At 35.6% G+C, this 14,261-nt stretch overlaps 1 protein-coding gene across 7 annotated transcripts in view; it reads left to right on the forward strand.

The window, feature by feature from the left end:
- Positions 1-14,261, forward strand: part of MPP7 (membrane palmitoylated protein 7) — a 159,393-nt gene that overhangs the window by 125,081 nt on the left and 20,051 nt on the right. For 4 of the 7 annotated variants that reach the window (XM_032113221.1, XM_032113155.1, XM_032113288.1 and 1 more), the window contains 5 exons: positions 84-280; positions 805-869; positions 9,847-9,867; positions 9,968-9,979; positions 11,086-11,127. In XM_032113221.1, the coding sequence (XP_031969112.1) occupies positions 84-280; positions 805-869; positions 9,847-9,867; positions 9,968-9,979; positions 11,086-11,127 (337 nt within the window). The remainder of the gene's footprint in view (positions 1-83; positions 281-804; positions 870-9,846; positions 9,868-9,967; positions 9,980-11,085; positions 11,128-14,261) is intronic. The other 3 variants (XM_032113451.1, XM_032113538.1, XM_032113619.1) reach the window with 3 other exon arrangements.

The raw sequence follows: 14,261 nt of genomic DNA on the forward strand, positions 1-14,261 counted from the left end.
TGAACTGTAGAAACAGAAAAGGGATGTACCTTTGGATTGCATTTAATATTTTGATTCTAAAGATAAAACACTCTTTGTTTCAGATGTTTATCAGAGCCTTATTTGACTATGATCCTAATGAAGATAAAGCAATTCCTTGTAAAGAAGCTGGACTTGCTTTCAGAAAAGGAGATATCCTTCAGATCATGAGCCAGGATGATGCAACCTGGTGGCAAGCCAAACATGAAGGTGATGCCAATCCCAGAGCAGGCTTGATCCCTTCAAAGCATTTCCAGGAGAGGTGAGCTACTGAGAAGCATAATTTCATTATTTTTTGAAGTAAGAGAATAATAGTCTTATTGCTGAGTTGTTAGGTTAGCGTAGTTGGCATGTGTAATGCTCGTAGATTACATGGGTACAATAAATGTGCATTTGCAGCAGGACAAGTGAACTTGGAAACGTTGCTGAAATACTCTGGATTTCCTTATTTCTCTGGCTAGAATTGATAATGACAAAAACTGATAGGATAACGCTGATCCAGATTGAAAGAAAAAACATATGGAAAATAGCACATCAGTATCTGCATCCACACTGATGTACTATGCAGGAATAAGAACTGCAGCAGGTTTTGGAGAGCTTACAAAAATTTCAGGCAAGATTTAATTTTTTTAGATTGTGAATGGATTGCATTGTTTTAAGTTAATTTCTTATAAAATCTTTTGGGTATTTTGCAATAGTCTCATGATATTAAGTGTTTATTAATCGCAAATTTGCAGTGAAAACTGAGGAGTTTGTGTCTTTTCCCCACCACCTCCCATTTTATAGGAGATTTGCACTAAGAAGACCAGAAGTGCAGGTTCAGCCACTGAAAATTTCCAACAGAAAATCATGTAAGTCTGTTAACCTGGAATAGAAATAATACTCCATATCTCTAACCTTATAAAATAGCAGTTTGTTTCAACTATAGGACGCATTTCTCCTGGGCACTACAGCTTCTTGATCCCATTTTATCAATAGGAAAATAAATATAAATAATGTCATTAAAAGCTTTAAAAGTAGCTAGAAACTTTCCCAGCCCTCTGACTTTGTTTTTGAAGTATTGAGCCCAATTAATATTTTGATATGTAGTATTTCAAAGGTTGAAGAATATTCTTATATTTCAAAGGTTGAAGAATATTCTTTTCGTGTTGAAAAAGTACAGAATTGGCTGAACAGTTTATATAATTTGGACTGCACCAACACAGTGAAATTTATATTGAGAGTAAGATAAAAGGTCTGATAGTCTCCCCTTCTCTCGCCCATATAGTTGGTAATTTTTTGTGTCCCATGAAGCAGTAGAATTTTTTAAAAGTCAGAACATTTGTTTCGCTGATACACATTCACAGAATCATTTCTTAATGTTTTTTAAACAAACTCATCCTTAATAGTGTCTGTTTTTAAATACAGTAGTTGCACAATTTAAGAAAAACAACCTCTAAGAAAGCTCATACATTGAAACAAATATTTTCTCTTCACTGGAATTTACATCGACATCTGGGTTAAGTATTATTGCATGTTTTACTTGACCTGTTATTTCTTTCAGTTGTGCAGACTCATAACAAAGTCAGCAATGTAAGAAACTATCACACTTCAGTAGGATCTAAATCTTAAATACAAACATGATTGTGAGTTCAACTAGAAGTATTCAGAAAGCGGTCTAACATTTCCAATCACCTTTCATTATCTAACAATGAAAGAAAAAGTATGGGTACTATGGCAAAGAGTGGATGCTGGCGCACTAAGTGCCAAACTAAATGCTTTTAACTTTAAAACTCCTCACCAAGGTTTCTGTTGCAATTTTCCTAACTTCTTGCTATGGTTGTTGTGTTCTGAAGCTTGACAGTAACTGTTATTTTTCTAATAATCTGAGTTTTCTATCTTTCATTCCATTTCACTCTTTGGTTGTGTGCCCTAATGCTATTGTTAACTCCAAAGCCCTTGATTAGCTTTGTAATTACAGTAACAGACATTACAATTGCACTATAGCTTTTCTGTTTACATAGATCTTAGAAACAAGAGGAGCTCCTCCAGCTTGAAGTAAATCTGTTGTTTTTCTAGGTTCTAGGTCAAGTTGCTCTGCCCCAGTTTTGGAAAAGTGTCTAATCCCAGGGTATAGCTATTTCTCTCTGCCCACTGTTCTTGACTCTGGATAATACACTCAACAAGAGCCTTCAATTAAGGTGGCACTGGTGCTTTTGAAGAGGTAAATCAGCTGCTGCAGCAACACTGCATGAATCCTTTTGTAATGGACTGCATCTTTCTAGTGACCTTCAAGTGAAAGGTTTTACAAGATGCATCTCATCCTTCCAAATAGGTAGCCTGAACTTGATTGGGAATTGCCAAAATTACAGCCTAAAGAAGACCCAGAGTACAATGTCTACTGTTGTCTCTGCTTTTTCCACTGACTCCCTTAACTAGCTTAAACAGGGAGAAGAGTTCCTCTCCCCCTTTCTTTTAAAACATGACAGAGCATGAGGGCCAAGCAGTATGCCTATTACTGTTCTCTTGTGGAATTTCTTTGAACAAGGCAAGTTCCAGGTAAATACCATCTAGAAGGCAATGGTGCCTTTTGAAGGAGGAAAGACTGCAGAGTAATGTAGGTTTATCATTCTCTCTCTTCCTTTTTTCTTAAGACAGTCTGCTGCTGTATCTGCCAGATTTTCATGGGAACAGGGGAAATGCTGTTCTGAGTAGAGATTTATCCCTTCGTTCAAAGACTAAACATGTTTTTAGTGCTGGGAGGGAATTCAGATCCTTCATAGAGAAGACATTTTAAAGACCAGAATTCAGCTGTAGAAAAACTGTTGTGACTAGGATGTTGCTCAAGTTGCTCTCAGGAAAACCTTCCACTTGCTTGGATTTTCAAGAAGATTCTTCTGGGAAGCTCTGCACCTCTGTGATCTTTCTAAAGTTAATCAGTTTTTTTGTTTTACCAAGCATAGCAGTGAAGTTGTGAGATATGGAGGCCATGTCTGTATTTGTGCACAGCAATCATCTTGCCAAAATTGGGACATGCTGGAAAATTATGCATTGCTCAGCTGAACAACCAGCATTCTGACAGTACCAGAAACATTGTGAGGAAGGTGACATAGAGAACAGGAAATGGGAAAGAACTGCTGAGTTCAGTTTTATTTTTTTTTAGCCCATGTGTGAAGGTGGGAAATTGATAATGCTTGACTTCTTCAGACTTCTTTTTAATCCTTCATCTTAATATAGGGTTTTCCAGTGTTTGGAAGGGTAATTATGTGGGAAAATATGTTCTGCAGATCATCCTGAACTTGCTGTATATTGAGAAGCTGCTTGCTATTGCAGTGGATTCCATCCAGTCATGTGACCTGAATTTCCTTAGCAGTTTGGAGAAAAAGGGCACTTTGCCAGTTGCTATTCTTATGGCTTTCAAAAAAGATGAAAACCTATTGACTTCAGGAAAGCTGCTGAGAGATGTCCCTTTCCTGACAGGACTGGGAGTTGCACTAGGAAGCTTTCTTGACACCTGGTATGTAGCTGTGGATGTTGGTCTGCTCTGTTCAGTCAACTCACTCCACAAATCCCATGTTTTGCAATGAGGAAAAAACCTTGATACATACCTTTGTTTTTAATAGGGAGAATCAAGGAAAAATATTCTGTTTTCTTGAATACCCAAAAAATGTGAGTCAGCTCTGGTTTCTTAGGTGGGCTTTCAGGGTGGCAGTGTCCTTCTACTTGAAAATTAATCTAAAAATCAGTTAAAATCATATAATATGCAAGAAGCATCCTATAACTTCTTTTTTCCTTTTCTTCTCAAGCCAATTCTGGAACTGGAAAGGATTGTTATATTTGTCTATACAAAGAGCTCTCTGAAACAGTCAAGAACTGTTTATGCTTTGATAATTAAATATGTTTGAAAACCTGAAAGGAGATAGATTGGATGACTTTTGGGAAGCGTTCTTTCTGTTTCGTATTTTGAATTTTTCACTCTTTTCAGCATAGCAATGCATGCAGTTTGCAAATCTTTACACATATTTGTGTATTATACGCTTGGAAGCAAAATAAAAGTGGGCCTTTTAGGTGATGATCGTATGCATACCCATATTGAGGAAAGAGTAAAAAATACTTTCTACAAAACCTTTTCTGCAAGAATTATTTGCACTGAAATAAATCCAGTCTAGTTCTAAGTTACTAAAAGGATCAGTTTTTAATGGAAATGCCAATTCTTATTTTCACTTTAATAGCCAAGTGAACTGTTCCATCATGTGTATGTGTAAATGCCTATCCAGCATTTAGCCCTTTTCTTGAAAGATAAAACATAATAATTCTCACATGGTACCTGTTAAAGTGAAAAACATTTTACATGTCATGTGTGCACTGGAGGAGGGGGCAGAACAATGTACACTCCATATTGAAAGGTAAGTGAAATCATACATTTCCATGTGCAAATGGAGAAGATGCAGAGTTTGATGGTACCTGGGACTGAAGTTGAAAGAAACTGGCAATGTAGGTGGAACCTGCACTGACAAGAGGAAGATGCAGAAAAAGTAGGAATAAAAAATAAAGGGAAAAGAGAGGAAGTGAAATTTCGTATTGAGGATGAAGAAAAGGAGAAGGAATTGCAACAAGGGCAATGGAAGAACAGATGGACAAAATCTGCCCCTTAGCCCCATTAAGCAAAACCCCACAGAGGATGGGCTTTGATATTATTAGATTAATGCAATTAACAGTATTATGCAGGAGTGTTGCTATAGTCATTGCTATTTGTGCAGTGGTTCAATTGCTTGCTGATTCTGTTTAAATAAAATACTAATATATGTATTTTGTAAAAGTCTTTGAAACAGTGAATGCAAAAATTACTGACAAGAACTCTGACCTGATTTTTTTTGCTATTGTTGGTAGAAAACCGTAGTAAGTTCAACAGTAATATCTGACACGTGAGATAAGTGGCTGTTAGATGTTCAGACCTGCTGATAAGATTGATATGTTAATTCCCAGGCTCAGAGTTAGTGCAGAAGTGATGGAGGAATAACGAACCACTGAAGCATATTCAGCATTTTTTCAGTACTTAACAGCAATGACTTTTCAGCAAAAAGTGGTTTTGTACATTAATACTGTGGGGAAAAGATAGTGGGGAAAAAATTGTAGGAACAGGCAGCATAGGAAAAAAAATAGGAAAATGGAATGAAAGTAAAGGAACAGAGTTGCATGAGATTGTGTGCGTAGGACTAACCCTGCATGTGCTGGAATGGTGAACATGCCATATACCTGAGTGGGTGTGAGGGAACTCTCTGGGATGCAGAGGGAGGTACTGTTGGTGTGTCTGCCTGTGTGCAACAGGCTTTCATGTGTCTGAGCTTGTGAGCCACTGCTGAATGCCAGCTCCACAGAAACCTGCTCACCTGGTATTCCTCAATAATACTTAACAGCATTCCCGGCTTTAGGAGGTCACCTTAGCTTGGACAGCTTTGTCAGCCAGAGATGGTTCTGTGAGTTGTCCTATTGCTGCATGCCAGCTAAATTGGAGTGACATGAGACTTTGTATGAGGAAGAATTATTTTTTAAATAGCTCCCAGTCTGTTAACTTCAATACAAAGACTGCTCATGCTCTGACTGTAATAGATATTGCCAACAGATTTGGTCATTCTTGCATGTGTAGACTATGTTAATTTGTAGGCACAAGTGCTAAACTGTTTTTTTAAGGAACAAAAAATCTTTTCATAACAACCAAACAACTTACTATTCTGCAGTTGTTATAAACTGCAGTTATCAGCCAAATTATATCCCTTCAGCATAATTTTGCTTTCACAGTGGTTACTCTGTTTATTCTTATGTTATGTATGTGTTGTCTCTGGTATGAAAATTGCTGGTAACTTTATATTTTATACTAGCGTAGCCTGTAAGCTCTGTTAGCTTGTGCACTGCATTCATATGTGTACATGTACATCCATACCCTGTGTACAGTTTAATATATGTTTGTAGCATATATGACAGAGTTGTTCAGAGATGTCTTTTTCATGAAAATACATTTGTTCTGTGTATTTAATGCTAAATGTAAATACTTACTGTGATAAAGCCATCACCATATAGTTTTTCTAAGGCTTAAAACCCATTTTACTTTCAATTTTGATTCACCATATATGACTGGCATTGTATGAGCAAGAGGAAAGACTTAACTGCAGCCAAATGGTGTTCATTCAAACAAGATGTAACCCAGTTTACCCATAGTTGAGTGTCTTTTGAATTGAAGATTGTGTTCTGCCAACAAAAAAATTTTAACAGGCTAAAAGAATAAATGTTTTGTACAACTTGTGTTTGAAGACCAAACATTTAGGATAAATGTATATTAGGATTCTTTTGCTTGTTATAATTGCTGCACAATCTTAACTCTGCCTTTCTTCTCAGTATTTTTCTGTGTTCATATTTGAAACTTGATTGCCCACCTGCAGATAGTTACGAGTATATAAAAAAAATAAACCAGACCTATAAATTAGCACATTAGCATTTTTGTTCAGAAGTCTCCTGTCCTTACAAATCTTAACTTCCTACTACCACAGAGAAATTAAGGAAACCGGAAGCTGGATGTCATTTGAGTCCAGGTCACATGAGACAGAACTGGAAATGGATCTGTCCTTCACTGCAAGACCATCCTTCTTCATTTTCCAAATTATCTTCGTAGAGATACTGTTACCTGATGGTTTTATGAGAGAATTAAATTAGATCATCTTAAATTTCCTATTGCATGAACTTATATGTATCATTCAATCTACAAAACTCCATAGGATAAAAACCTGCAAAACAGTAAAAATGTTGATTGCTATGTGGGACTGTTCATCACTAAAAAATCAAGACTGCTTAATAAGGTAGAGCATTGTCCCAAAGTAAAGTATAGTTTAAGGAATAATGCAACTTTTTTGTGATAAGAAACTAGAACAGAGCTGCTGGGTCTAATTTTAGATTGAGAAACATCTAAGTAAAATTGCTTGGTGGAAATATTTTTGAAAGAAAATCAACAAAAGCTAAAATTCTTAATCTGGTGCTGGACTGTTCCAAAGAGTTGAGAATGCTCCTGGAAGTGGCCCTGGTTTTGAGCTTCCTAAGTAGTATAATTTAGGTGAGGCCCCCAAAACCAAATCTTGATTACATTTCAGTTAAAATACATACAAAAACACAGTGTATGCGATACTGGTTTTCATTGTTATAGTTTAGCATTATTGGCTACGCTGAAATCTTTCTAAAATGAATAAAACCACCTACTTCTTAAGCTTCCACTGCACTTGTGTTTCCTATTTCTTTTTTCCCATTTGTCTTGTTACAGCTTTGTTGTTGTTTCATAAACCTGTTTCATGACTATTTTCTTTGGAACTTCCTCTCCCTTCTTACCACAATATATTTCATTGATTGTATTTCTTGTTTTCTCTGTGTTTTATTTGCTCGATGTTGCCTTATGGTTTGGGTTTGGTTTTTTTTTCATTTTGTCGTTGCTTTTGTTTTCCTACTTCCCATCAGATTTCCTCCTCTTCAGTCCTTGACCTCTTTTAGTCTTTAATTTTTCCCTTCTAGATGAAGATCTCTATTTCCTTTCTCAGCCCACTTCCACTTAGTGAAACTGTATTGAAAAACTGTATAGTTTTTCATGTCTCAGAACTTTGGAACTTTGGACACTTACTTGCTGCATGCATACAACTGCTCCAGATGCACAGAGCTGTATTTAGTAGTGAATCACAATACAAAGTTTCCTGGCAAGTCACCTCTGACTTTACTAGGGACAGGCAATAGCCCTGGTAAAATTCCTTGTAAAGGTCAAACTGGGAGCTACATGTTGATGACTGTTTATAGCTGCATTAAGCTATGAAAACCCAGTGATTTCCAAGATATTTTCATTACAGGCTTATTTTCAACCTTAAAAGTAGCCCAAGAAAGTGAAGAGCAGTATTAAGAAGGAAGATTTTTAACAAAACACAGAAAGTTCAAAACTCCTTTACTTTATCTCAGCATTAAACCTCAGCTTGTAGACATTTTGGCTTGTGCTCTCTCTGGGATCAGCTGACTCACTTGGGAATCCTAATGTCTTTCATTTATGGATAAGCATGTTCCCTTTCCTGGCAGGGGTAGCCCAGAAGCCTGGATTCCTTTCAGCTGTTCTCAGCCCTGATGCTGTAACTTCACCATCTACCACACCTGCAGGACTCCTGTGAGTTCTGCAGTGGTCAGGCTTGAGCGAGTGTACACCTGTTCAGACCTCTGTCCATGTGTACACACAGACCTTCTTTGCTCCTGCTCTGGTTTTTCATGTTCATAAATGAGGACTTACCTGTTACCATTGTTAAAATACCAGACAGTATTTTAAAATGCACACTCACCAGTTAAGTCAAATAATTTTCTTGAATTCAGGAGACTTTTAAAATCTATTTATATGAACTGGTGTTGAGCATTAGTGACTTGTTTTCAGGAGATACATTGTAGTCTACTGAAAGTCATGGAAATGGAAATACAGAAAAACTTGGACATTACAGAGAAGGAGAAAAGAATTAGTACCTGGAAGCCAGCCTGCCATTCCAGATCCAGCTTTAGGGCATTTGTCAAGAACTGGGAGCTTTTAAGGTCAAGAGAGGAAAATGGATCCAGTGCTTTCACTTTTAACTCACAAAACTGTGTACACTCTTTTAAGACACCAGATGTGGTCAACCAAGCAGTGTTCACCTTAGGGGACTTCCCAGCCAACTTAAACCATATGGTCACCTTGACCATAGAAATAAACTTTAAATAAGATTCAAAAAAGTCTTCCAAATTTGTATTTTAAAATGTAAGTCCTCAAGAAAAATGGTACCAAGAAATGATTGTACAAAACATTATTTTTCCTGCAGCAAAAGAGACTCTTAATTTCATGATGTGGAATGAGAAAAGCTCTTCCATGTGGTCATATATGCAGGGGAATTTTGACCTAGTTTTTATTTTGTACATTAGTTATGCATAAAAGGTTGTAAAATAGCTCTTGAATAATTTTTCACACTCTGAGAAAAGACATGCTTCATGGAAAGTCTTTGAAATAATTATATTTTAAGCCTATTTATTCACATTTTAAAGGAAATTTGAATGAAAGGTAGATTGTTAAATCTCTCTATAAATCTTAACCTTAGTATGTATTATCTTTGTGCACAGAACTCCATTATATTTATCTTTCTTTTCTGTATAACCCAAAAGATGATTAGAAAAATGTATGTTTTCTACTATCAAGGCAGCAGAAATTTATTGATTTACTATAGATAAGGAGAAAGTCTTAAGTAGATCTATTATATTAGGATAATGTCAGAGAAAAGATTACAGGAGTATATAAATTCTTCCAGCATGTTTTCAGCTGCAATTGTAGACTTAAAAAAAACAAGACAAAACAAAAAAACAAACCAACAAACAAAACCAACCAAACAGAAAAGCCATAACCAAAAAAGCCTCTTCAAAATCCATCTCCACGGGCAGTACCAGCTGTTACTATAAGTGCAAAAAAATACTGAGATTGTGTTCATGGTAGTGTTTCTTAGAAATTCTAGATTAAGATTGATTGATTTGAACTAACAAACTTTACATTTAATACCAAAGAGATCGTCCGTGACAACTGGGTAAGGTCATTGCTACCAAATGAATAGTGGAAGAATCTCATATGGGAAGTTTAAAGTGCACGTAGTATTTCAATGCCTTTTTACGTCCTTTTCTGAGTGCAGTTAAACTCAGTACTGGTATGTTGGTATATGCCTCAATTTAATAGGTGCTGTCAAGAGAATTTGAGAGTAGCTTACATACCTGAATTTTTTCCTATTTATGAAGTATTAAACAATAATACTTTGTCTTTTTGGCTGTTCTAAGATGAGGAAGCGGTTGAGTGTGGTAGGTGCATTTTTCTTTTTCGATTTAACTTTTCTTTCTTAGGTTATGTTTTCACTCAATTTAATTATTTCCTTTCCTATTTTTCCTTTGTGCTTCTCAGAGGAAATTGAAGGTACATGTATAAAAGTTTCCCTGAATAGCCCAATAATTTTATTTAGAGAACATGTGTTTAGAATTAAATTGAATATAGTCCAATCTTTCTAAGAGATGTTATACCTATGATGCTTTTATATTGCCACCAAATACATTGAATCATGTTTTAAAGTAGATAAAAATACCAGAATATTCCTAGTTGCTTCATTTAATGATCAGTAATTTGAACTATTGTTTTAAACTGCTTTCTCTCTCTTGAACTTCTGCAAGATATGTATAGAAAAGTAGTATGATAGAATAATACTAGCAGCACTTGGGTGGGCTGGGATGGAAAGAGATGGTTCTGAGTTAATTTCATGGCCATCAGAGGTCTTGCATTTCTAATTAATACTGACAGACTATTTCTCTGAGATGGTAGAAAGTTCATCTATGTGGTATCATCGTTACTGTTTTCCCTCTGAGTGTAGCCAGTTACTGTTATGTTTGCAGCATATGTTAAAGTAATAGCAGCTGATCTCTTGTGGTTTTTTGTTTGGTTGGTTGGGGTTTTTTTGGTTTTTTTTTTACTTAAGAGGCTTTTGTTTATAAAAGCATTAGAAATTGTAGCTCATATTTTTGATCAAAGGGCTTCTGGCATGTAAAAATATACATTATAGCTATTTTATATTAAATGAGAGGATGTGTTTTTGATCAAAAACCTTTCTGTCTAATCCAGTGAGCCAAAATTTAAAGCTAAAGTCTGATAATGTATAGTTTACAAAAAAGCTTGATTTACATCAGATCGTTTTGCTTTCTTTTAAGTGGCATATTTTCTATTAACTGATAAAATGTGAATAATACAGTGTTAGAATTCTTTTTAGAATGGTTGTTGTCATCACAACTTTTGCTTGAAAAGGTAAAAAGATCAGTGTGCATGCTGCAAAATCCAAGAATATCTCCAGCTAAAATATAAAACAATAAATATTGTTTTATGTTTTTAAGAAAATGGCTTATTGAAGGCTTTTTAATGCTATGCTTTGTACAGTTGTCATTTTTAAAATAATTTCTTCTGTATTTTTTGCTGGGCTTCTAACTATTCTGCTTTATTTCTTGGCTTTATTCTGTATGCTTTTACCCTTCGTCCAGAAGATGCTGAATGTTCTGGTCACAACAGTGGATCCTATCTAGGTGAGCAATTGGTTACAAAAGACAATTTTTTTCCTTTCTTTCAGCTTCTTTTCCCTGGAGCTACTGTGTCCACTTTGCTTTTGGGGGTAATCTGCATACAAATGCCCTTAATCTGCATGACAAATGCATGAATATTAAGGTTTTAAACATGGCTCATTGGATTTGACATAAAGGGTTTATGTAGTGTATGCCTTTACCTGGTTAAACATGGGCTACTAAAATACTGGTTTGATTTTAAAGTCAAAATTTTTAAAGTACATGAAGTAAGCAAAGTGTTTAATGAAACAAAAAGGTTACTGTATCATGAAAAATTTGAGTAATTATTTTAAAGCACTTTCAAGGTTTTATTCAAGTTTTGTGTACACATTTTTTCTTTGTACATGTCTATCTAACCACTTTGGGAGGATTCAGTGAGAATACAGAGTAAATTTGCAGGCACCAGTTCTTTTTCCACATTACAAATATAATAAGTCATAATAACTCAGTAGCTTAAATCTAGCTTTAAAGCTAGTCTGAGCTCAATGTATCATTGCAGGGAGTGGGAAAGAGGAGGGGAAAGAGTCCTTTGGCTTCAGTTTCAAGATTCCAAATTTCAAACAAACGTAACATTTAAAAAAGGTGAATGTTCCATGATATGTTTCAACTTTTTAATTTGTGCCATTTTGAAAGCTATGTAAAAATATTTTAGTTGAAACTGTCCAGAATTCCTGCCAGCTGGAGGCTGGCTGGAGCAGATTTTGTGGCAACCAGCCCTTTTCCCAAGACTTTCATCCTCCTACTACAAGAGGAGTGGGAAGAAACTTGTCGAAGTGCTTGAGTACATCCAAGCCATTGGGTTCACCATTGCTGTAAACTGGAGTTGGTTTTCACACTGTGCTTTAATGGTTTTAAATGTGGTATATAAACTACATCAGGTATACACAAAGTATATAATTGAAAGAACTTTGACCTTTTTACAAAACCTTAGTGTGGTATAATTCCATCATGTGTTTGTGGAACTCGTGGTCGTCTGATCATGTTGCAAATACACATCTTACCTTTGTTAAGTAATCAACTAAGTTAATGTTGAATTGTAATTGTATTGAAATATTGAGTATGTTTGGAAAATGATAATTTGGATGTGATTCCAGATGAAATTAATTTTCCTTATCAAATAATTTCTTTGAAACAGGAGCAACACTCTCCCATGAATTGTTAGGGTGAGACTATCATGGTTTTGCAATCAGATCTTAGTGGGCTGCTGCTTTATTTGAGAATGAAGGTAGCTAAACAGAATCCACCTTTTCTTGGTGCTGTAGCCTTTTTCATGGAAACGTTTTGGTCCATAGTTAGCAAAAAGACATGGCGATCTTAGGAAGGAGGTGTCTTGAGGAAGAAGCTACTGTTGTCCCAGAAGCAAAGGACAAAAAATCAAGATGGGTATAGTTCACTTAGGCAAAACTTTACAAAAATTATTCAGAATTATTAAGTACAGTTCAGGCAATGGTTTCTTTCTTGGGAGCTTCCATATAGTGGCATGCTGCCATCAGTCCAGAGGTGGTACCTTCAGCCTTCTCATGCTGGGTATGTGCTTTTGGAATGAGATGTCAGAGAGGAGAGTCAGAAGGCAGTAAAACTAGGGCCAGTTTTGGAGTAAGGACACAAGTATATTCACTGATTGTGAGTAAGTAGCTTTTTGATTTAGAAATTAGAGGTTCCTTGGAGCTCTTCACTAAGGATCATTCGTTAAAAAAGCAGGTAGGTTTTTGAAAGTTGATGTTACCATTCTTTTGCATGCAGTAACAGGACACAGTGATTTATAAATCAAACTGTCTCATGCACTTCAGTGTCTCCTTGTTTCACAAACCATATATATGGCTCTGGCACTTCAATCCATGAACCAGATTATTCTGTGAACATCTGACCCTCTCTGAAAGGATATGTACTTCAGACCACTTACAAGGTGGTCATGAAGAGCACAGGAAGAGAGTGTTCAGAAGGCAGAATGACTGAACCATTTGGGGTCAAATCTTTTATATCCAAGGTTATACTGCTATTAATTTGAACCCTCTCCTCTACAGTGACTCAGATAAATGTAATGATTTTTCACCAAATTCTAATATTTAAGTCACAGTATAGTATTGTATGTTTCTGCTGTAATTTCCTGAGGAATTGTTGAGGAAAAAGTTAGGAGTTTGCCTTTGCCAAGCTTAAATTCTAGTTACATTGCTTGAACCTTTATGAACATACAGTAAATATAGATGAATGTCATCTGTTTACTATTCTCAATTTCGTCTTTAAAATCCAGACATAATCTAAATTTTTATTAACCCTGTCTAAATGTGCAAGCTGGGAATCAGTCCAGAAGCAAACAGAGTAAGAAGTCTGCTCTGTGTTTGTGCAGTTCTGTGTAACAATAGAAATCCTCAGTATATGAGCCAGTGTAAAAAAATACCAATATTTTGGGGGAAAAAGAATATCCAGAAATATCTAGTAAAAATGTTATGTTCATACAAACCTAGATAATGACGGTGGTACCAAACTTACTTTTGTCAGTAATATGAATACAAAGGGTGCTCTTAAATGCATTTACAATTAAATAGAAGTTGTTCACTCTATGATGACATTAAATTCCATGAAGAACATATGTAATATAAACACGTACTTAAGTACTTGTTTTAATGAATGAAAATTAACAAAAGCCTGTGGAAGTGCTTTTTAACATTCTGGAGCCTTACTTGTGAATTCATGAAGCATGCATGAATTTATATTTTATTATTTCCTGTTAGTGTAGTTTCTCTGAACTTGAGAAATTTACTTTCTGGTGTTATTAGTATATTTGGACTGAAATTTACACAACATAGTTGCAATCTACTTATTCAGAATTATGTCATTAAATGTAAATAAGCACATCTATTTACATCATCATCCTTTTAAAATATTGTGAGGGGGGCAGGTTCACACATTGCCTGTTTTCAGTTTGGATTTCTGTGTGAGGCCCCAGTGGATTTCTCTGTGTAAGTGTAAGGATGTTGTTCTGAGATGACGAAATGTGTACTGCTAAGGGTTAAAAGAATAATCAAACTTTTCTGCTAAGGTGTTTTTTTCATTCTTAGAGATCTAAGTGGTTTCTCTTGGATTGTTGGGCCTTAATT

This window comes from Corvus moneduloides, chromosome 1 (assembly GCF_009650955.1).
Source record: "Corvus moneduloides isolate bCorMon1 chromosome 1, bCorMon1.pri, whole genome shotgun sequence".
NCBI classification, from domain to species: Eukaryota; Metazoa; Chordata; class Aves; order Passeriformes; family Corvidae; genus Corvus; species Corvus moneduloides.